Source organism: Malaya genurostris, chromosome 2 (assembly GCF_030247185.1).
Source record: "Malaya genurostris strain Urasoe2022 chromosome 2, Malgen_1.1, whole genome shotgun sequence".
NCBI lineage: Eukaryota > Metazoa > Arthropoda > Insecta > Diptera > Culicidae > Malaya > Malaya genurostris.
Genome location: NC_080571.1, coordinates 185,218,606 through 185,244,091, shown reverse-complemented (window position 1 = coordinate 185,244,091; position 25,486 = coordinate 185,218,606). Strand labels below are relative to the sequence as shown.

The 25,486-nt window shown below is 37.4% G+C and overlaps 1 protein-coding gene across 7 annotated transcripts in view; it reads right to left on the bottom strand.

The window, feature by feature from the left end:
- Positions 1-25,246, bottom strand: part of LOC131432691 (uncharacterized) — a 306,576-nt gene extending 281,330 nt beyond the window's left edge. For all 7 annotated transcript variants that reach the window (XR_009229944.1, XR_009229943.1, XM_058599128.1 and 4 more), the window contains exon 1: positions 25,110-25,246. Coding sequence is in view for 5 of the 7 variants with exons in the window: in XM_058599128.1 (XP_058455111.1) it covers positions 25,110-25,117 (8 nt within the window). In the remaining 2 variants the exon portion in view is untranslated. The remainder of the gene's footprint in view (positions 1-25,109) is intronic.
- Positions 25,247-25,486: the final 240 nt, after the last annotated feature.

Genomic DNA, 25,486 nt, shown 5'->3' with positions numbered 1-25,486 from the left:
TCATTTCAATCTAAGTTTGTGCTCTCAAAACTACACAAATCAATAGTCATTATCAGTAGGCAACTGAACAAACCGATTCCGGCTATCCTGGTTCCCGGTACCCGGTTCCGGAAGCACCGGAAATAGTGACCATATATACCAAAATGGATCTCACTCACTTTTCTCAACGGTAGTTTGACCGGTTCCCACAAACTTATATTCAAATGAAAGATATTCCAGTCCCGTTTGAAATTCCTGATTTTCATCCGGATCCGACTTCCGATTCCGAAGTTATAGGGTAAAGTGTGTTAAATATTGTACACCGTCACTTAAACCTGCGAAACAAAACACGTACCAAATTTTCGAAACTGGTCTCAAAACTACACAAATCGATAGTCGTTCCGGCTATCCTGATTCCCGGTATCCGGTTCTGGAACTACCGTAAATAGTGATCATGTATACTAAAAAAGGATCTCACTCACTTTTCTCAGGGATGGTTGAACCGATTTCCACTATCTTAGATTTAAATGAATGGTCTCATGGTTCCATACGAAATTCTTGAATTTCATCCAGATCCGACTTCCGGTTCTGGAGTTATAGGGTAAAGTGTGTTCAATATTATACACCGTTACTTAAACCGGCGAAACAAAATACGTAAAAAAATTTCTAAACTGGTTTCAAAACTACATAAATCGATAATAATTATCAGTAGGCAACAAAACAAACCAATTTCGGCTATCCTGGCTCCCGGTATCCGGTTCCGGAAGCACCGGAAAAAGTGGTCATATATACCAAAATGGATCTCAATTTTTTTCTCAGGGATGGTTTGACCGATTCCCACAAACTTTGATTCAAATATAAGGTCTCACGGTACCATATAAAATTCCTGAATTTCATTTTTATCCGACTTCCGGTTCCAGAATTATAGTGTAAAGTGTGTTCAATATTGTACACCGTCACCGGCGAAACAAAAAACGTAAAAAAAATTTTACACTGCACAGTGGTTTAAAAGCGCAATTTCATGCTCTTAATTAATTACTTATAGGAACGAGATTTTTTAGGTACAGTATCTTCAGCAAAGTTGCTCAGAATGATAGACGCCATCTTTTGACCAATTTTGTTCATGTTATTAATCCCCCTACAAATGAGATAAAACTATTATTTTAGTTTAGAGCCAACATAGGGGCTAAGTTACTTCGACAAAGTTGTTCAGAAAGATATTTCAAACAAATTTGCTGAAGGTACTATTCCCGTAACATGAGTGTAATTCATGATATAATGTATTTTCTGAAAAGGGTGTTCTAAAACCAGTTTTTGTAGAAAACACATATATTTCCAATTTATATGAGTTTTTCATGTTATACAAAGATTTTCATCATCAAAAACTACCCATCTTTTTCAAACATACTATGCTGTTATTATTTCAGTTTAATGAAATAGAGCCATTTTTCATGTTTTTTACAAAATTGCAACTTGTCCATCAACAGGCGCAAAAAGGTGCAGATGAGATTACTTACATATTAGACTACCTCGAAAAAGCTTTCATATCATGGTTGAATTACTCGTCTGCGATCGTCTGCAGGCGAGATATGTTCTTTCCAAATATCCTTGTCCTTGGCATTTGCAATGATAAGGTTCACTTCTTGTCAGATCAGATTTCAGTATATTTGATTACTATGGTACTTGCCACAAAATATGATTTTCTTTTGCACATCGAAGTCTATAAATTGAATGGTTTAGTAACTGTTTTGTCATGACTTTTAAAAAAAGCAATCATCAAATCGAATTAAGTTATGTCATCTTCTGGTAGAGAAAAGAATGATCAATACTCATTTTCTTAGTTATTTGTATTTCTTAACCAGCTAAAAGACTCTTAGAATCGTCCGACAGATTTTTTTTGGACTGTTTCGGCCATTCACGAATATTTGTAACCAAAGGATCTGATGAAACTAATAACCAATTCATGGGATCCCGATTCGTAAGTGATCTGTATTGCTCGCGTGTATAATACTCTCGAAATCTGTATGACAAAAACTTCTTAATCATTGTGAACAGTACAATATAGGAAGCGTTTATCGATCTCCACTTCAATTGATGAATAGAGAATATTTATCCGCAGAGCTTTTCTATGGAAAAACTAGAAAATGACATAACGTAATTCGACATGATGATTGCTTTTTTTTCAAAGTCGTGGCTTCTTATCTCACTCTTAAAAAACGTCTGACAGTTACTTTCAAAAAATGTCTGTAATGATTACTAAATTATTCTATTTGTAGACTTCGATGTCCATAAAATCCATTAATTGTGAAAGTTACCATGGTAACGAATATATCCTGAAGTCTGCTCTGATATACAATGAACCTTATCATTGCAAATGTCAAGGACAAGGATATTTGGAAAGAACATATCTCGCCTGCAGACGATCGCAAACGTGTAATTCAACCACGGTATGAAAGCTCTTTCGAAGTTGTGGTGGATACAGGCCCGCTTCAATCGTTTAAATAAATAAATGATATCGAAACTCCGACGCAGCATAAAGCGCGATCATTGCCACCGACTGAGCGGTGACCGTTTTATGCTGACGCGCTAAAAAGGGTCACGTAGCCACCGCCCGAGCAGGACCTAGCGTTAAGAAATACAATTCTGGAATAAAGAGTTCGAAACCAACGCTCGACCTGGAATGTAGTTACTTCAAAAGAAAGAAATTCACGCCACTCAGTGGCCATCAGAACATAAGATTTTTCATGGCGATCCTTTGCCATTCGTGGAGTGTTTTCGTTGGTTACGGGAATGTACCTGGCTCGAACCATTTGTGTTACATAGCAATACGAAGCGTGCGAAAAAAAAAGATTAGAAACGAGATTTGATCAGTGTTCTCCGCCACCATTCTAACCAAACAGCATAGCAATGATGGCGTACCGCGAGTGACCAGCTGTGTTAAATAGCAGTATAAAGTGTTTAAAAAAGGAATGATTAGCAACTACATTTGATTAGTGTTCTTCACCGCCAAAATAACAAAATTGCATACACTGATGGCGTACCGCTAGTGACGGCGATTTATAATTAGTGAAATAACAGAAAAGAGCAAAGTGATATTGTGGTTATCAAGCAACCGGAGTTAAATTCTGTAATGAAAATTTTGGTAAAACTAATCGTTTACTGAATAAACTGTGCGAAGTGGACAGAAACCGAATTATCGTTGGCAATTAAGCAGAAACAGTATTATAAGACATTAAGTGACATTATGGGCTGGTTTAGTGCGGACGAAATAATTACCAGCACCAATGCACAGTCAGCGGGACATGAAGTTTATCAAACTATCGCACTGTGTGTTATGGCACTAGTGGCGGTAGGATATGTGCTGGCCCGAGCGGCAATCAAACTGCATAGTGAACAAACGCAACGCGTGGCTGAACGAGCCGTGAGACTCTCGGCGCTACAAGTTTAGCTGAAGTGTGCCACTATAGAAAAAAAGAGAAGATAGAGAAAAAAAAATATTGGCAGAGACAACAACATAAACCCAGCCAGCGAGAAGGAGATTCAGGCAAAACATGCACTGTTGAGTGCATGCCTCAACCTAGGCGCGGGTGCTGAAAAAAAAAGATTAGAAACGAGATTTATTCCGTACGCGAAAATCGCAATACCCTGAAGGAAGCACTCATGTGGGCGTACCGGGATGTGGTATACGTCATAGAAAGCTATCAAAGGGAAATGGATATGGCCGTAACGGGGAACCCGTTAAGCTAAGTAAAAAAATAATAATAATTATGATACATTCTCCAGATCTTTCAATAATAATGATACACATATATATTTTTTTTAAATAATAATTTAATAATACTTTTTTTATATATAAGAATATTCCTTTTTCGTTTCATATATCGATTATATACATATATATATATATATATATATATATATATATATATATATATATATATATATATATATATATATATATATATATATATATATATATATATATATATATATATATATATATATATATATATATATATATATATATATATATATATATATATATATATATATATATATATATATATATATATATATTTGAAAAAAAACGTAGAAATGAAATCTTATTTTTAAAAATCGAAAAAAAAAGATTACATTGAATATAATTCAAAAAAAATATTATAATAATGATGTTACACTAAATCGATTGAGAAAAAAAAAATTTTTTTCTTCTCATTTCTATTTTCACTAAGTGAATATAACGCAACAACCATAAGTTTGATGACAACATATCACATAAAATGGGATGGACAATTCCCAATTCCAAAGTGATATTGTGGTTATCAAGCAACCGGAGTTAAATTCTGTAATGAAAATTTTGGTAAAACTAATCGTTTACTGAATAAACTGTGCGAAGTGGACAGAAACCGAATTATCGTTGGCAATTAAGCAGAAACAGTATTATAAGACATTAAGTGACATTATGGGCTGGTTTAGTGCGGACGAAATAATTACCAGCACCAATGCACAGTCAGCGGAACATGAAGTTTATCAAACTATCGCACTGTGTGTTATGGCACTAGTGGCGGTAGGATATGTGCTGGCCCGAGCGGCAATCAAACTGCATAGTGAACAAACGCAACGCGTGGCTGAACGAGCCGTGAGACTCTCGGCGCTACAAGTTTAGCTGAAGTGTGCCACTATAGAAAAAAAGAGAAGATAGAGAAAAAAAAATATTGGCAGAGACAACAACATAAACCCAGCCAGCGAGAAGGAGATTCAGGCAAAACATGCACTGTTGAGTGCATGCCTCAACCTAGGCGCGGGTGCTGAAAAAAAAGATTAGAAACGAGATTTATTCCGTACGCGAAAATCGCAATACCCTGAAGGAAGCACTCATGTGGGCGTACCGGGATGTGGTATACGTCATAGAAAGCTATCAAAGGGAAATGGATATGGCCGTAACGGGGAACCCGTTAAGCTAAGTAAAAAGGCGGGTGGGTAATGTCAGAGACATAACTGGATGTCGTGAATACGAAAACAACTGACATGTTCCTTAACACTTCCGAATATCAATTGTATGAATTATGCACGCATTCCCCTTTTTCACATTTTTCGCAAAAACAAAGAAAGCTTCACTTGATCTCGATTACTGTGAATTTCACACAGCTAAAAGTGCACAAATCTAAGCAAACTGTTCTTGATTTGTAGTAAACTGAGGATATTTCCCTACGATTTGCAAACAACAAATCCTAACAGTTCTTTAGAAAACTTTTAGAGCCATTAGAACGGCTGATCTTGTGCAATGCTCTCCATCGTTGTTTTTTTTCCCAATGCTAATGACTGGCAGCTGTGACGAATTCGCTCTTGTCGAAAGCGTGCAGACGACACAAAACACATCTGCTCGCAGTGGCGATACAATCCAAACTGATTCAAGTTTTGTTGAGAGGCTTGTTTCTACCTGATTTCGTTTGTAGCTTTTTCACTAATGGGCGGTCCTAACGGCTATAAAAATAGCCGCATACAGAATTTTAATGTCGATTATTTCATTTCGGATTTGCATATTTTATTGAAAGAAACTATCAATATGCTGTAGGGATTCGTTTCCAGCATTCAGAAGAGTCAAATTGCGTAATTCTCTACGACATTAAACTCTGGAACATTTTTCGCATAAACAAAGAAGGCTTCACTTGATCTCGATTACTGTGAGTTTCACACAGCGAAAAGTGCACAAATCTAAGCAAACTGTTCTTGAATTGTAGTAAACTGAGGATATTTCCCTACGATTTGCGAACAACAAATCCTAATAGTTCTTTAGAAAACTTTTAGAGCCATTAGAACGGCTGATATTGTGCAATGCTCTCCATCGTTGTTTTTTTTTCCCAATGCTAATGACTGGCAGCTGTGACGTAATCGCTCTTGTCGAAAGCGTGCAGACGACACAAAACACATCTGCTCGCAGTGGCGATACAATCCAAACTGATTCAAGTTTTGTTGAGAGGCTTGTTTCTACCTGATTTCGTTTGTAGCGTTTTCACTAATGGGCGGTCCTAACGGCTATAAAAATAGCCGCATACAGAATTTTAATGTCGATTATTTCATTTCGGATTTGCATATTTTATTGAAAGAAACTATCAATATGCTGTAGGGATTCGTTTCCAGCATTCAGAAGAGTCAAATTGCGTAATTCTCTACGACATTAAACTCTGGAACATTTTTCGCATAAACAAAGAAGGCTTCACTTGATCTCGATTACTGTGAGTTTCACACAGCGAAAAGTGCACAAATCTAAGCAAACTGTTCTTGAATTGTAGTAAACTGAGGATATTTCCCTACGATTTGCGAACAACAAATCCTAATAGTTCTTTAGAAAACTTTTAGAGCCATTAGAACGGCTGATCTTGTGCAATGCTCTCCATCGTTGTTTTTTTCCCAATGCTAATGACTGGCAGCTGTGACGAATTCGCTCTTGTCGAAAGCGTGCAGACGATACAAAACACATCTGCTCGCAGTGGCGATACAATCCAAACTGATTCAAGTTTTGTTGAGAGGCTTGTTTCTACCTGATTTCGTTTGTAGCTTTTTCACTAATGGGCGGTCCTAACGGCTATAAAAATAGCCGCATACAGAATTTTAATGTCGATTATTTCATTTCGGATTTGCATATTTTATTGAAAGAAACTATCAATATGCTGAAGGGACTCGTTTCTAGCATTCACAAGGACCAAATTGAGGAACTCACTGCGATATTCACCACTTTTCGGAACATTTTTCCCGGACGATTTGTTGTACAGCAGCAGATATTTTGTTCTCTTCCTTAGAACGCGTTCTGATTCTTATCACTCTCTCAGAGGGTAAATTTTGAAAAGGCACCCCATAGTAAAGTAAGTCGTATTCACGATAAGAATGGGTTGTATAGAGGTACAGTAAAGTAAATTCCGCATAATTCTTTAGGAGTATTATTATGGTTTTAAGAAGAACCGAATAGAAGTCTGGAATAGAGAACTGGACCCTGAGTTCAAGACCTAAATTTAGATCCAATAACAGACTCAGAATCCAGTTTCAGTCGCTGCTGGTTCTCGCCTTGATGGCCAGCAAGCGAATGAGAGATGCGACCTGAGCGTTTGAGGTTGTAACCACGCAGAAGGTGCATTCTCCGTCGCTGCTGGTTGATGATTCCACTCCCACGACGTCTGCATCCATCGAACGCACGAAAAGAAATGATCGATTTTCATTTTTTTTTTTTTTTTTTGCATAAATATCTGTTTATTAATCTTATTTTTGTGTATTACATCAACATTTTACAGTACAAGTGTTTTGACCCTTTGGCCTTTCATCTTTGTTGTTCATACGATTCGTTATTAATATTAGGTGTTTTAGTTACTCTTGTTTTACATACTAATGTTTAATCATAATATTTATTTTAATTATTTATAAAATGTCTACCTACTTATAACTATCCTTAACCTAATACGTACAAATTTTGAATTATTTGTATTTCAGAGATTGAGCACCTCTCTTCAAATTTCGTGCAGTATTGTTCGAATTTTTGTTCTAGTATATCCAGTGAGGCCATCTCATGTACTTCACTAGTTCTTGTCCAAGGGGGTAGATTTAGAATCATCTTTAAGATCTTACTTTGAATGCGCTGAAGCCTAAGTTTGTGTGTTCGTGCACAGCCCCGCCAAACAGGGATTGCGTATTCAATTGCGGGGTAGATGATTTGTTTATAGACAGCCATCTGATTCTTCAGGCATAGTTTAGATGTTCTACAAATCAGCGGATACAGAGACCTAATGAGTATGCTGCATTTTTGCACGATTTTGTCAACATGTGACCTGAATATCAGATGTCTGTCAAAGGTGAGTCCTAGATAGATAACTTCATCGGACCATTGAATGACCTCATCACCGAATCGTATTCTGCATTCGTCTGATGGAACAAGTTTTGGAGATCTTGAATGTGGAAACAAGATGACCTGAGTTTTTGCTGCATTGATCACAATTTTCCAGCTTGTAAAATATTCCGTTAAAGCGTCCAGACCTGTCTGTAGTTTATTTTTCAGAGCATTAATGACACGACCTTTGTAAAGAATGGCAGTATCATCAGCAAATTGTGACAGAACACCACCACCTGGAAGAGGTGGGATGTCTGATGTGAAAATGTTGTATAGAATGGGACCTAGGATACTTCCCTGGGGTACACCAGCAGGGATAGTAAATCTTTCTGAAAGTGCATTATTCAGAGAAACCTGGAATGCTCTATCTGCAAGATAATTTTTGATAATTTTAATAAGATACATGGGAAAATTATACCGATGCAGTTTAAACACCAGGCCATCGTGCCACACATTATCGAATGCCTTTTCAATATCCAATATTGCCATGGCAGTCGTTTTGGACACTGATTTGTTTTGCTGGATGACGTTGTTAACCCTTGTGAGCTGGTGGATGGTGGATCTTCCTTTCCGGAACCCAAACTGTTCTTCCAGAAATATATCCTGTTCATCTGCAAAAGCAAGAATTCGCCTTTGTATTGACTTTTCAAACAGCTTGGATAGGGCAGAGAATAAGCTGATGGGCCGATAGCTCTTGGAAAAGGAAGGATCTTTCCCCGGTTTCAAAACTGGGATAACTTTAGCTAACTTTCACATTGAAGGGAAGTAACCAAGCTCCCAGCACCTGTTAAAAATTTTAGCTAAGAAGACAAATGGGCGAATACTCAAATGTTTCAGCTCAATGTTGAATGTGTTGTCGAAACCGGGGGCCTTCATATTTTTGGATTTTTTCACAAAAGCCATCAGCTCATTCGCAGTGACTCTACTTTCCTCAGGAACCAAGCTGTCTGATTGGTCAACCTCAGCTACGCTATCAGCAACGGCTCTTTCATATGGACTAACAATGTTAAGTCCTAAATTGTGAGAACACACAAACTGCTGGCCTAGCGCATTTGCCTTCTCTACTGGTGTGATTAAAGGTATTCCTTCAGCTGCGTCCTGGGGTGACATCAGAGGAGGAATAGGCTTCGGTTTTTTCTTAAGCACCTTCGTTAAGGACCAGAAGGGCTTTGAATGTGGGAGAATTACTCGAAGCTTTTGCTGGAAGTTCCTGTTGCGAAGCTCAGATATCCTTTCCTGGATTATCCTAGTTAAGTTGTTATAAGTAGTCTTCCTATCTAGAATGCCAGTTCGTTGATACTGCCTCCGGTAGATATTCCGAAGTCGGATGAGTTTCTTGGTGACACTGTCGATTTGAAGAGAGGAACTCGGCATGTGTTGTACTGGAACCGTCCTATCACGAGCGACTGTGATTGAATGCTGGAAGGAAGATAGGGCTGCATCGATTTCCATCGGGGAATCAAGTGGCAAATCGATATTAATAAGTTGGTCGGCGATATGTTGAAATTGGACCCAATCGGTGCGATAATAGTTCCTCCGAGGTTGAATAGGCACTGTTTCTGGTGAAGATCCCAACGTCAATATTACTGGAAAGTGGTCGGAAGAGAGCTCGTTGAAGACAACCGGAGAGCTGTCTATGGCGATGTTGCTGATGAATATATCCAAAATGGAATGAACTCCCGATCTGGAAAGTCGCGTTGGTTGATCCGGAGCGAAGATGTTGTATTGTCCAGCTTCGTAATCTTCGGCAAGTACGAATCCGTTTCGATTCTGTCTTCTGTTTCCCCACAGCTCATGCCGTGCGTTCAGGTCCCCAGCAATGATGAATTTGTTCTGTCGTCGAGTGAGCATAGCCAGATCTCGCTTCAATGATGCACACGTACCATCTCGAAGATTGGTTTGTTTGGGGCAGTACGCTGCAATGATGATGATGGGTCCCATCCTCGTTGTAATCTCAATTCCGATGGCTTCTATGAGTTGCAATTTAAAGGCTGACAGAAGCCTGTGCTGAATGGATCGTTTAACGGCAATGGCAACTCCCCCTCCTCTGGTAGTTGTCCTGTCGAGCCTGTGAATCCTGTAATTGGAAATAAAAATAGAAATTTCAGGTTTAAGATGAGTTTCAGTTAAAATAGCAATATCGGCATTCTTCTCTTGAAGAAAGTCGGACAATTCAGCAGTTTTGCTCCTGAGTGAGCAAGCATTCCAATTTACTATAACCAACTCATTATATTGCATATTCGATGATGAATTTGCCTAAGGCGTTGATTTGATCTAACCGCGTTCTGCAGTTTCGTAGTTTTGTTGTCATTGTTTCAAAAATGACGATCAGTTGTTCAGCAGAGAATAAATCACCAGAGTCATCCTTTGCTTGTGGTTGATTATTGCCCCATCCAGGAGGGATTCTTGAGGAAGATTCTTTTTGGGATCCAGAGGCTGAAGTCTTTGGATTGCTGCGAGGAAGTGGCGGCAAATTCGGAATATCCCTCTTCGGTGGGAGCCGTGGGAAATTAATTTCATCCTTCTGTGGAACATTCTTGCGCGTTGAATGATCGATTTTCGACCACGGTTCCCCTTTTATACGCATTCAGTTGAAGATATGTGCCTGACTACCTCAAAATCGTCGTCCTTGCGCGAAAAACCCAAGCGAAAGTAAAGAATTTTCCGCGTTGTTTTCAAATTTTAAGAACACTTAATTTTTGAGTTGTTTGTTGTTATCGCACACTGTTCAAAATATTATCCTGAATTCCTGATCATATTTTTGATGAAATGGTGAAAGAATTATGTTGCTACCATTAATACAAGTCGAGATATTCACGATTAAGTTCTGCCCATTCTTCCATATGGCTAATTTTGAAAAGGCGCCCCATAGTAAAGTAAGTCGTATTCAAGACAAAAAATAATAATAATTATGATACATTCTCCAGATCTTTCAATAATAATGATACACATATATATTTTTTTTAAATAATAATTTAATAATACTTTTTTTATATATAAGAATATTCCTTTTTCGTTTCATATATCGATTATATACATATATATATATATATATATATATATATATATATATATATATATATATATATATATATATATATATATATATATATATATATATATATATATATATATATATATATATTTGAAAAAAAAAACGTAGAAATGAAATCTTATTTTTAAAAATCGAAAAAAAAAGATTACATTGAATATAATTGAAAAAAAAATATAATAATGATGTTACACTAAATCGATTGAGAAAAAAAAATTTTTTTTCTTCTCATTTCTATTTTCACTAAGTGAATATAACGCAACAACCATAAGTTTGATGACAACATATCACATAAAATGGGATGGACAATTCCCAATTCCAAAAAGTTGAGCAGGAGGTCGACAATTTCTATAAAAGCCTGCAAGTGAGGAGTCATTTCAGGATAGAAACAAAACAAATAAAAAGAGAAAAATTACTCTACTTACAAAACAAAGCTAAATTGATCGCAGTTATTTAGCAAACCGATACAACGCATTAAAGAAATTGATTGCGGAATGTTTAAAATTATTAGACACCGAAGCTGAGGTGTCCGCTTCAGAGTTGCTTCCTATAAAGGAAATAGAAGAAAACTCAGACAGTGACTCCGACAGTAAGCCCGAAATGACTGAGGAAAAATTAGATTTAGGGATTGCCTTGAAGGTAATCGATAAATTCGAAGGGCAAAGCCTAAGTTTGGGTCATTTCCTGGAAACAATAGACTTACTGAGAGCGTATTCTATTAACGTTCCAGAAGGTCACATAATAACTTTTCTGAAGACAAGACTAGTGGGATCGGCACATGGATGCATTGAGTCACCACCCTTAATGAGGCTAAGCGAATGCTTGCCGAAAAATTTGCAATAAAACTAACACCAACAGCATGCGAAGCTGAATTAAAGCTCGCCAAACAGAAAAACAAGGGTATCACCGAATTCGGAAAAGAAGTTGAGCAGTTGGCAGCGAAACTAGCCACTGCCTATGTATCAAATAATACATTTCCAAACGAGTCAGCAGCAGGAGCAATAGTTCAGTCCGTTGCTACCAACGCTTTTATAGCTGGACTAAACAGCGCTCAGATGGCATTCATCGTTAAGGCGAGGAACCCGCCAAACCTTAATAGAGCGATATCGGATGCACTGGAAGTGCAGCCGCAATCGTCACCAGAGTCTGCCATTTGGACGCAGGGATTCGCATTCAATAGGCCTAATTTTCGTGGAAGAGGAAACCGCGGAAATTACGGCAGGGGTTATAACTTCAACCATTACAATAGTAATAGTAATAGTAATAGAGATTTCTCTCACCAACGAGGTAAAGGAAATAACCATAGATCTAACAGCAACCGCCGAGGTTATGGACGGTATAACCATAACCAAAACTTTGACGGAAACCAGAGAAATAGGCAACAGAACCAGGGTAATAACAATAACTCGGCTACCCGAGAAAACAATAATGACCCTAGCAACCGAAACAACAGTCAATCAAGAGGGAACGTGCATGTAGCGGAGCAACCAGAAGGTGCAGCCGCACATGACGAAGAAGCAAAAGTAAACGAGTTTTGTCGTGAATAATTTAAACAGCGAGAGAGCTTTAAGATCCAAATTCATCATAGAAAATGAACACCTCAACCTAGTAGTAGATAGTGGTGCATCATGTTGCATATTAGACAGACGTCACCTACCAGGGAAATTATACGCTTGCATTGACACATCAAAAACCATACAGGTACATGGTGTTAATTGTATCACTACCACTTTAGGAACAGTGAATACATTTATGGAATACGATGGGAGTAGCTACTCCATTACTTTCCATATTGTTGATAAACTACCACAAAATATCGTAGGTCTAATTGGTACGAATTTCCTTAGAAAATTTGACGCTAACATAAATTTTGAGACGCTTACATTAACATTGAGAAAACCTTTGTTTGCGGAAAACTTTATTATACCCAAACGAACTGAGGTAATGACATTTATTGAAGTAAATTACTCTGAATCCATGGTAATATGTAGCCAAGAAATTCAGACTGGAGTCTACATAGCAGGAGCTATAGTGGAACCAACTAATGGAAAAATACCAGTGAGAATATTAAATGCAAAAACCAAAGCAGTCGTAATCAAAAATTTAAAACCAATGTGTAAACCCTTTACGAATTATGACGCAATTGAAATTAAGAGTGCCTATAAGTATAATGACAATAGAGCACAAGAAATATTAAAAGAATTAAATTTACAGGAACTAAATGAGCGGGATAGAATAACAATTGAGAAACTTTGTATGAAATATAATGATATTTTTTGCTTGAAAAACAACAAGCTAACAGTAACGAAAATTTATCAACCTTCGATTACTGTAAAACCTGACACACATCCCGTGTATACAAGGCCCTATAAGCTACCACAAACCCAAAAGGACGAAGTTCAAAGGCAAGTGGATAAGATGCTTAAGGATAATATTATAGAGGATGCAGTTTCAGAATGGAACAGTCCACTACTGCTAGTTCCTAAGAAATCAACTAATGATAACAAAAAATAGCGTTTAGTTATCGACTATCGGAAACTAAACAATGCCCTACAAGATGATAAATTTACACTTCCAAATTTGGAGGAAGTGATCGAATCATTAGCAGGAGCAACATATTTTTCTCACCTGGACTTATCTCAAAGATATTACCAGTGTGAACTAAGAAAGGAAGATAGGCCAATAACAGCATTTAGTACTAACAGGGGACAATACCAAATGACTCGTCTCCCAATGGGATTGAAAGTAAGTCCCTCGACATTCTCCAGGTTAATGACAGTGGCTATGTCAACATGGAGAAATGTCTAGTTTACTTAGATGACATCATAGTGTTTGGCAAAACCCTAGATGAACATAATAGAAATTTGATAAATGTGTTTGAAAGATTGAGAAAAACAAACCTGAAATTAAACCCACTTATTTGGGACATTTAGTATCTGTAGAAGGCGTAAAACCAGATCCTTCTAAGATAGAAATTATCAAAAATTGGAGTAGCCCTCCATCAGCAGACGAAGTTAAAAGATTCGTCGCATTTGCGAACTACTATAGGAAACATATAAAAGATTTTACTAAATTATGCAGTCCATTGAATAAATTGACTTGGAAAAATATTGAATTTCATTGGACCGACGAGTGCGAACACTCTTTCCAATATTTGAAAAAATGCTTTATGAACCCTCCAGTACTTGATTATCCAGACTTTTCCGAGGATAACATATTCACGTTGCATACTGACGCATCAGGAAAAGCACTGGGAGCCGTATTGAGTAATAATAATAATAGACCAGTTGCATTTGCATTTTTTTTTTCATAAATACGTTTATTTCATAGGCAATATACATAAGTTTTTCTTCGCCGTGGCATCTACAATACATAGTACTTTAAACCTAATACATTTCGAATATCCTATTAGTATGTTGGTATTCATTAGTTAATCTAAACACTGTTTTTATCAAGCGAGTTGTATTTTGTACATGATCTTATAACTATTTCAGGTTTGTTTGTATCAGTTCATCACTTTTATTTAATATAAGATAGCTGGCTATTGGTTGAACTCATGGAAGAGAAAACAATCTAACATAAAATAAAATTTAAATTGGAACTCCAATGGACTTAATGAAATAATAAAGAAGTTTCATGTAAGGAACGTCACGACAAGCAAGAATGTCGCGAACTGGGACATTGGATAGTCTCCCTTGGGTACGCAAGGAATTTATTAGTTGAGATCTGACATCACGATACTCCACGCATGTCCAAACAACATGGTCAATATCGCGGTAACCTTCGCCACAAGCACAATGATTAGTCTCGGAAAGTCCAATTCGAAGGAGATGTGCATCTAACGTGTAGTGATTGGACATGAGTCTGGACATCACACGAATGAAATCTCTACTCACATCCAATCCCCTGAACCATGCCTTTGTCGATATTTTAGGAATAATTGAGTGCATCCACCGACCCAGATCATCTTTATCCCAAGAAGCTTGCCAGCTGGCAAGTGTTCTTTGGCGAGACGCGCTATAGAATTCATTGAAAGCAATTGGTCTCTCATAAATTTCACCCTCAATAGCACCACGTTTGGCTAAAATATCGGCTCTTTCATTGCCTGGAATGGAGCAATGAGCCGGGACCCAAACTATTGTGATTTGATAATTATTATTCAATATGACGTTCAGGCACTGTTTTATTTTGCCCAAGAAAAAAGGTTCATTTTTGCCAGCAGCCTTTGAGCGAATGGCTTCAATTGCACTCAGACTATCTGTGAAAAGAAAATAATGGTTTGGAGATAATGTGACGATTACACTCAAACTATAATGAACTGCTGCTAACTCTGCTATATAAACAGATGCAGGTTCTTGAAGCCTAAAGGAGACCGAAACATTATTGTTGAACATACCAAACCCTGTCGCTTCTTCAATTCGCGATCCGTCCATGTAAAACATTTTCTCAGAGTCGATATGCCTGAACTTACTTGTAAATATTTTTGGGATTTCCAACGAGCGTAGGTGTTCCGGAATTCCACGCACTTCGCGCTGCATGGATGTGTCGAAAAATAAAGTTGAGTCAGGGACATTTAGGAGGCTGACACGGATAGGAATATATCTTGAAGGGTTGATTTCCTGTGACATATGGTTAAAATATACAGTCATGAATCTTGTTTGAGATTGAAGCTCAACTAGCCTTTCGAAGTTATTAATAACTAGGGGATTCAGTACCTCGCATCTTATTAGCAGTCGCGACGAAAGCTCCCAAAAACGATCCTTCAATGGAAGAACTCCCGCCAGAACTTCAAGACTCATTGTATGTGTCGAATGCATGCAGCCTAAAGCAATTCGCAAACAACGATATTGAATTCGTTCTAATTTGATAATATGAGAGTTTGCAGCGGAACGAAAGCAAACGCATCCATATTCCATCACTGAAAGTATCGTTGTCTGATACAATTTTATTAGATCTTCCGGATGAGCACCCCACCAAGATCCGGTTATTGTTCGAAGAAAATTTACTCTTTGTTGGCATTTTGTTATCAGAAACCTAATGTGTCCTCCCCACGTGCATTTGGAATCAAACCACACCCCGAGGTATTTGAAAGTCAAAACCTGTTGGATCATTCTTCCCATCATATGAAGCTGAAGCTGCGCGGGATCATGCTTTCTTGAAAAGACGACCAGCTCTGTTTTCTCCGCAGAGAATTCGATACCCAGATGGACAGCCCAAACGGACAAGTTATCTAAGGTATCTTGCAGTGGTTTTTGCAGATCAATAGCTTTGGGTCCAGTAACTGAAACTACGCCATCATCTGCCAATTGTCTTAGTGTACATGGGGATACTAAACAGCTGTCAATGTCATTCACGTAAAAATTATAGAGGAGCGGACTGAGGCAAGAGCCTTGCGGTAGACCCATGTAGCTAATTCTGAATGTTACCAAATCGCCATGTGAAAAATGCATGCGTTTCTCTGACAAAAGGTTGTGCAAATAATTATTTATAACCGCTGGGAGTCCATGTTGGTGAAGCTTGTCTGAAAGAACATCAATGGAAACTGAATCAAATGCTCCTTTAATGTCTAAAAATACAGATGCCATTTGTTGCTTTTGAGCGAAGGCAATTTGGATGTCAGACGAAAGTAATGCAAGGCAATCATTCGTCCCTTTATTTCTACGGAAGCCAAACTGAGTATCTGACAACAAACCGTTCGTCTCGACCCAAGTGTCGAGACGTCGTAGAATAATTTTTTCGAACAATTTTCTGATGCAGGACAACATCGCGATGGGTCTATATGAGTTGTGATTGGAAGCTGGTTTCCCCGGCTTTTGAATGGCGATAACTTTCACTTGCCTCCAGTCAGGTGGAACAATATTTTGCTCAAGAAGCTTGTTGAACAATTCCAACAAACGTCTTTTTGCGAGGTCGGGCAGATTCTTCACCAAGTTGAATTTAATTCTGTCCAACCCAGGAGCGTTATTGTTACAAGACATGAGTGCTATGGAAAATTCCATCATTGAAAAGGGGCTATCAATGGAACCATTATTTGAAAAAGATTCCCTAATAATGCTACGCGTAGGAACAGAATCTGGACAAACTTTCCTCGCAAAATCAAATATCCATCGGTTCGAGTATTCCTCACTCTCATTTCCTACGTTACGATTCCTCATTCGTCTGGCCGTATTCCAAAGAGTGCTCATTGAGGTTTCTCTTGACAAACCTTCGACAAAATGTCTCCAATAGCTACATTTCTTGGCCCGAAGTATGCTCTTGTACTTAGTTTCTAAAGTCAAGAATTTTTCAAAATTCTGAGGAGTTCCTCCTCCTCGTTTTAAAAACGTCTTGAAGGCATTTTGTTTCGCGTGCTTAGCATCTGAGCACTCTTTGTCCCACCAAGGGTTTGGAGGCCTTCTTTTAGACGATGGACCAAGAAATCGTTTGGTTTGGGCTTGTTCTGCGGCCTCCAGAATCGAACAAACGAGGAAGTCATATTCTTCAAGTGGGGGGAGCTCTTCCATTGAAGTTAAGGCACTTGAAATATTACTTTGGTATTTAATCCAGTCAATATTTTTTGTCAAATCATATGGAATATTAACTGAATTAGCAATGCCTTTGTTACTGCTAATTGAGATGATGATTGGTAAATGATCGCTACCGTGTAAATCAGGAAATACTTTCCAGGTGCAATCTAGTCGAATTGAAGTCGAGCAAAGAGATAAATCTAATGCACTTGGACGTGCAGGAGGTCTTGGGAACATTTGCATTTGTTTTTAATCACTATTTTCAATCCTACCGAAGCCGAAGCGAAGTTTGTGTTACTTCTGCATATGTATGTCAAGCTAAACAGAATGAATCAGCAGCATAAAACATGTAGTGGGATTATTATCATTATTATTATTATTATTATTACTATTACTATTATTATTATTATTATTATTATTATTATTATTATTATTGTTATTATTATTATTATTATTATTATTATTATTATTATTATTATTATTATTATTATTATTATTATTATTATTATTATTATTATTATTACTATTATTATTATTATTATTATTATTAATATTATTATTGACATCACTACACAACTTGTGCGAAATAGAACAAAGCACGTCTTGTTCGTTTTGTGTTTTCTTCTTCTTTCCGTGTTGTACATATTGTCACTCTATATGGCGATCTGAAAACTTTGACACTCATCGCCCTGCAACTGCGGAACCGGAAGTCGGATCCGGATGAAATTTTACAGTAGCTTTAAAGACAGTATGAACATTAATTTAAATCTATATTTGTGAAAATCGGTTCAAGCATCGCAGAGAAATCGAAGTGAATTTATTTTTAGAAGTTTTTCTTCTCCACTTTCGGTGCTTTCGGAACACGAAAAGAGGGGACCAGTAGTGCCGAATTGAGTTTTCATGCCCACAAACTAACAAGCTCTGCAAAACAGAAGAATTTATCTGATAGTTTAATTGGATTTGTATCTGTTTTTAACCATCTTTCGTGGACAAATACTAATAAAATTGGTAATTTTCCTCTTTATCACGCTTTAGTTCCGGAACCGGAAGTCGGATGTAGATAAAATGTTCTACAAATTTTCAGGACATTATAAGACCTTTCATTTGAATCTTAGCTTGTGAAAATTGAGTGTAAACTTTTTCTCAAATTTTCACATATTCACATTCAAATGAAATTCAATAGCAAGATATGGGACCATAACACCTTTTTTTTGAATATTAATTTGTAAAAATCGGTTCAGCCATCTCTGAAAAAAAGTGAGTGCATATTTTTTTCATTTTCTTGATACATATCATCCTATCTGTCCGGAACCGGAAGTCGGATAGGAATGAAATTCAATAGCAGGCTATGGGACTATGAGACCTTTCGTTTGATATTTTGTTTGTAAAAATCGGGTCAGCCATTTCTGATAAAAGTGGGTGCATATTTTTGTTACATACACACACACACACGGACACACACACATACATTTGCTCAGTTCGTCGAGCTGAGTCGAATAGTATATGACCTTTGGCCCTCCGGGCCTCGTTTAAAAAGTAGATTTTCACAGTGATTGCATAGCCTGTCTATATGAGAGAGGCAAAAAATCAAAGAGAAACGTTAGGATCTAGAAAAACTTCTACTCTATCTAGGCTGCATTGATTCACTTCTGATTAGTTTGCGCTAAGATTCAGTGAACACTGCAAATCATGATTTTTAAGAAACGTTCAAAACCCATACCCGAACCCCCCGAAGCCTGGAGTGGAGCTTCCAAGAACAGCAAGAAAGATGTTCACCACGACCTAAAACTGTAATACCCCTGACAGCTTACCGAAAATCTACTAAAAACCTCTAGTTTTAAGCTTCTCCCCTTACACATATCTCTCTCTTTCTTTCTTCTTTTTTTTTCTCTCTCTCCTTCTCTCCTTCAATAGTTCTTGAATCAATAAACTGTAAACACACTTCTCCCTCTCTCTTTCCCCTCTCGACTCTATGAAATGTAAATTACTACTCGATGTAAACTCACCCCCCCCCCCCCAACCTCCACCCCATACAATACCCCCCCCCCCCCCCCTAACTGATACAAACCCGGTGAAAAGACCAAAATTAGGGTAAAACCGGGTATAGATAAAAAACTTACAAATAATAAATAAGAAACGTTCAAACAAATACCTCTCCACCGACTTTTTTCTTAATATTTTTCAACGAAAAAAATACAAAATGCAGTTCGAATGATGCTTATGCGATTTTTATCACACAAAGTTTGTGATCACATTATCAAGAATAGTATTCCATTTATTAAGTTCTTTGCATTATTGAATGTGTTTTCACTGAGACGATATCTTTCATCATACACCAATATGTTTGAGTGCGAAAATCTTCTGTCTATGTCCGCATTAGAATGGAGAAACGCAATCACATATATCGGAAGGTTTTTGTAATTCCAGATAACAGCTCTGCTAAAAGAGCAATTTGTACCACTCGAGCTCGGAGAGCATAAAATCGAAATTTTGTCCAATACAAAAACATTTGATAGAGACGTCTTCTCGTAGGTGGGTGCATATTTTTGTTACATACACACACACACACGGACACACACACATACATTTGCTCAGTTCGTCGAGCTGAGTCGAATAGTATATGACCTTTGGCCCTCCGGGCCTCGTTTAAAAAGTAGATTTTCACAGTGATTGCATAGCCTGTCTATATGAGAGAGGCAAAAAATCAAAGAGAAACGTTAGGATCTAGAAAAACTTCTACTCTATCTAGGCTGCATTGATTCACTTCTGATTAGTTTGCGCTAAGATTCAGTGAACACTGCAAATCATGATTTTTAAGAAACGTTCAAAACCCATACCCGAACCCCCCGAAGCCTGGAGTGGAGCTTCCAAGAACAGCAAGAAAGATGTTCACCACGACCTAAAACTGTAATACCCCTGACAGCTTACCGAAAATCTACTAAAAACCTCTAGTTTTAAGCTTCTCCCCTTACACATATCTCTCTCTTTCTTTCTTCTTTTTTTTTCTCTCTCTCCTTCTCTCCTTCAATAGTTCTTGAATCAATAAACTGTAAACACACTTCTCCCTCTCTCTTTCCCCTCTCGACTCTATGAAATGTAAATTACTACTCGATGTAAACTCACCCCCCCCCCTCAACCTCCACCCCATACAATACCCCCCCCCTAACTGATACAAACCCGGTGAAAAGACCAAAATTAGGGTAAAACCGGGTATAGATAAAAAACTTACAAATAATAAATAAGAAACGTTCAAACAAATACCTCTCCACCGACTTTTTTCTTAATATTTTTCAACGAAAAAAATACAAAATGCAGTTCGAATGATGCTTATGCGATTTTTATCACACAAAGTTTGTGATCATATTATCAAGAATAGTATTCCATTTATTAAGTTCTTTGCATTATTGAATGTGTTTTCACTGAGACGATATCTTTCATCATACACCAATATGTTTGAGTGCGAAAATCTTCTGTCTATGTCCGCATTAGAATGGAGAAACGCAATCACATATATCGGAAGGTTTTTGTAATTCCAGATAACAGCTCTGCTAAAAGAGCAATTTGTACCACTCGAGCTCGGAGAGCATAAAATCGAAATTTTGTCCAATACAAAAACATTTGATAGAGACGTCTTCTCGTAGGGTTGGTAAAGTGAAAACTCACCAATTTGGCCAGCTCGACCAATTGCTGAAACATTCGCCCACCTTTAATTTTATTTTGTTTCAAGCTTCGAAATTTCACCAAGAACATATTTTTCGAACAATTGATTCACAAATGTGAAATGATATTAATTGAAATTCGAGCGAAATCCGCGCCATCGCATAAAAATTTTAGCAGAAACCGCGCTAAATCCGCGAAAATCGCACAATCTGCAAAAATCGTGAAATCCGCGCGACTGGAACAACCTTGCATTTACGAACTAAACGGGGTTTCGTAAATGGATGTAGTCCTTAAAAAAAGTTTACGTTATTTGGAATTTGATTCGTAAAAGAAGTTTACGTTGTTTGGGATTTTGTGTAATAAATGTGGAAAGCCCCAATCATATGTGAGAAGTGGGTACAAAAAAATATGATGTTTGGGGTTGTTCCAAAATCCAAGCTGGCGGCTTCCGGTTTATTGATATTTCTTGAAATTCCAACAATATGGGTATATTCCGAACGGGTTTGAAGAGTAGATGTCGGAAAACGATGATTGAAGTAGTTCTGAATTCCAAGATGGCGGCTTCCGCTTTATTTATATTCCTCAAAAACTCTTACAATCTTGGTATTTCTGGAACGGGTTTAATGAGTACAATGTTTGAAGTGATTCTGAGGTCCAAGATGGTGATTTCCGATTTATTGGTATCCCTCAAAAACTCGTACAATATTGGAATTTTCGGAACGGATTTGGTGAGTACATGTCGAAAAATGATGTTTGAAGTGATTCTGAATGCCAAGATGGTGACTTCCGGTTTATATATATTCCTTAAAAACCCTTACTATATGGGTATTTTCGGAACGGACTTAATGAGTAGATGTCAAAAAACTATGTTTGGAATTGGTTCTGAATGCCAAGATGGTGACATGCGGCTTATCGATATTCCTTAGAAACCCTTACGATATGGGTTTCTGCGGAACAGGTTCAATGAGTGAATGTCGGAAAGCAAAGTTTGATGTGATTCTGAATTAGAAGACGGCGACTTCCGGTTTATTATTAATCCTCAAGAACCCTTACAGTATGGGCATTTCTAGAATCAATCAACAGAAGTCGCCATCATGGAGTTCAGAATCACTTCAAACATTGTTTTCATCAGTTCGTGCTCGCATCTCATCCGACATCCGACAGTCCAAAATAGCTTACAGTCGAGACAATAGAAACAAAGAAGATAATATAGTGTTGTAAAAAATAGAGTGTACGAAATGGGCAAATACGATTTAACAAAGCCTGAAACTTGGTCTACAAGACCAAATTCAATTTATATTGATTTCAAGCGCTGCAAAGTTAGACCAGCAGAAAACAAAATTGAAATCTTACTTAAAGAACAAATGCATCTAGACGCTAATAATATAACTGAGATTCAAGTCAACTAAGCGTCTAACTGTGTGTGTTTAAACATGAAAGAGATGCAATTGCATTAGCTTAAGTTATCAATGAGGTGCACAGCGTTGAGTGTGACAACATTAAATACAAAACCCCTGTGTACATGGTGGACAATGCCATAGAAGTATGCGTGCATGACCTTCCCCCGCAGGCCAGCGATAAGTTTGTTCGGGAAAATATGTCGCAACACGGTGAAATCCTTTCCATTGAAAGGGAGGTATGGCAGAATTTCCCCCCCGGCATCCGGAATGGCGTGCGAGTGGAACGTATGCAACTACGTAATGAAATTCCATCTTACATTATTTGTGGTAAAGGTGGGACACATCCATGTAAAACACTGATTACCTATGAAAATCAGCAGGTTACATGTCATGTTTTGTGAACAACCTGCACACTACGGTAAACCTTGCACTGGAACAGCGAAAAGGACATCTTCAACCAAAGACAAGGACAACTGTTCAGCAACGGCAGCTAGTGAACCCAGTACTTCTACCTCAAAATCGCTTCCAGAATCAAACCAACAATCAGCTGCAATTAATGTACAAGGCGCATCTACAGCAACTAGCATTGAGCATAAGACTACGAACAACGCCGAGAAAAAAACGGAAACCATCCATAATAACACGTTTGATAACATCAATACCGACGATGCGACTATAAACGAAAAGACGAGCCTAGAGCAAAGTGCTCATCAATCCTCGTTGGATAAAAATGGAAACTCCTCTCCATCGAGAAAAACAGTTCTACTAAAAAATCGACTCAATTGGCCACGTGAAGCTTGTATGCAAATAGGCCTGAATAAAAAATACAATGTTTTCCGACATCTGCTCATCGATCCCGTTCCAAAAATTCCCATATTGTAAGAGTTTTTGGAAAATATCAAAAAACCGGAAGTCGCCGTCTTGGAAATCAGAAAAACTTCGAACCTCGTTTTTCAACATCTACTCATCAAATCCGTTCTGAAAATACTCATATGAAACGCAATATCAATAAACCGGAAGTAGTAATCTTGCCATTCAGAACCACTCAAAACACCGTTTTCCGAGATCTACTCATCAAATCCGTTCCGAAAAAACATATTGCAGGGGTTTTTAAGGAGTACCGATGAACTAGAAGTCGCCATCTGAGCATTCAGAATCACTTCAAACATCGTTTTATCACATCTACTCATCAAACCTATTCGGAAAATACCCATATTGTAAGAGTTTTTAAGGAATATCAATAAACCGGAAGTCGCCATCTTGAAGTTCAGAATCACTTCAAACATTATTTTTTGATATCTACTCATCAAATCCGTTCCGAAAATACTCATATTGTAAGGGATACCAATAAACCGAAAGTCGTTATTTTTGCATTCAGAACAACTTCCAAACATCGCTTTCCGACATCTACTCATCAAATCCGTTCCGAAAATACTTCTATTGTAAGGGTTTTCAAGAAATCTTCAAGTTCAGAATCACTTTAAACATTGTTTTCCGACATCTAATCATCAAACCCGTTACGAAGATACCTATATTGTAAGGGGTTTGGAGTAAAATCAATAAACCGGAAGTCGTTATCTTAGATTTCGAAACGAGTCTGAATATCATTTTCTTGCACTAACTTTTGACATCCGTTCTGAACATGACCATGTGATTGGGGATTCCCACATTCATAACACAGTTTTTTTTTACGAAGTTCGTAAATGGAGATTTCGGTGTATCAACTTGTCAAATTTGTACTGCATACCGATTTACTATTTTTAGTATGAATTCCCTCTATGCGATTCTTGAAAGCATGATTAGAATAAGATTAGATGTAATTTTCAGTTTTGTCATTCACTCGTTAGTCAAATTTTTACCTGTGACGGTCTCGCCCTGGTGTTGACAAAAAATGTGACGTATCATATATTTATTGATTCCGTTTTGTGTGATAGTTCCTACTGGTCAAAAGAATGATATCATTATGGCAAGCTGCGATTGGCTCGTGAGAACATAATTCAAACCGGCTTTGTAAATGGTATACTATACAAATACTCAAACGCTGATGCATAGTATGTTAAAGTTAAATATTTTCGAATCGATTGATAGTTAGATTATATAATTCGATCAACTAATAACTTAGTTATAAACGTTCAAAATTATGACATCAAAAGGTTACGCGGTTAGTTTTTCATTGCGCCCGGCCCGTATAGTGAGCAGCAGTCTTGGCATTCCAATCATTTTGTGGAATTTGGGCCTTCCGTTTCAATCGCTCTCGCAAAGGATTCTTAGAGTACAAAATCATTGCATGGCTAGTACTACGATCCTACTGACACAATGAATCTTTCCAGGTTGGGGCTTGAACATACGACAACTTACTTGTTAGACCAGCGTCCTATGCATTGAACAGCAAACACGGACGACCCGAACAGTGCAAAAAAACAATTCGTCAAATTTTGAATCGGGCCGTAGTTACAATCAAAGGTAACTACACGATAAAATCTATCGAGATGACAAATTTTAACCAAAAGCTAAAATTATTCGCAAAATGGTTCTCAGTCTAAATATTACATATTATCGTGACGGTAAAACTCAGAGAATATATTAGTGAAGATTTTTATCAATGAAATTGATTTTATAATTTTCGTATAGCTTACCTTTTCATTAAATAAACTCGATTTATTCTTGTACATCAGACATTGACACTACCATATGAACCACAGTGTCTATATAGATGGTTGACATTGGAGGTACAATTTTATACTAAAACTAGAAGCGAGCATCTTTGTGAAGATTCAGATACCAACTAAACCCAGTTGAGAACTCTCGGTGTTATTTGTAGACAACAAGCGAATGGGAACATATTAAAAATGTATCATTCTTCCTTTTACCACGAAATTGATTTTTGTTTACTTAAACTTCGCTTTCAATTTCCAAGCACATGTTGAAAAAAGGAATTCGTCACTTCTGATGATAGCAAGGATATGAAATGCTAACAATGTACAGTGGTGACAAGATTATATTTGTACCGAAC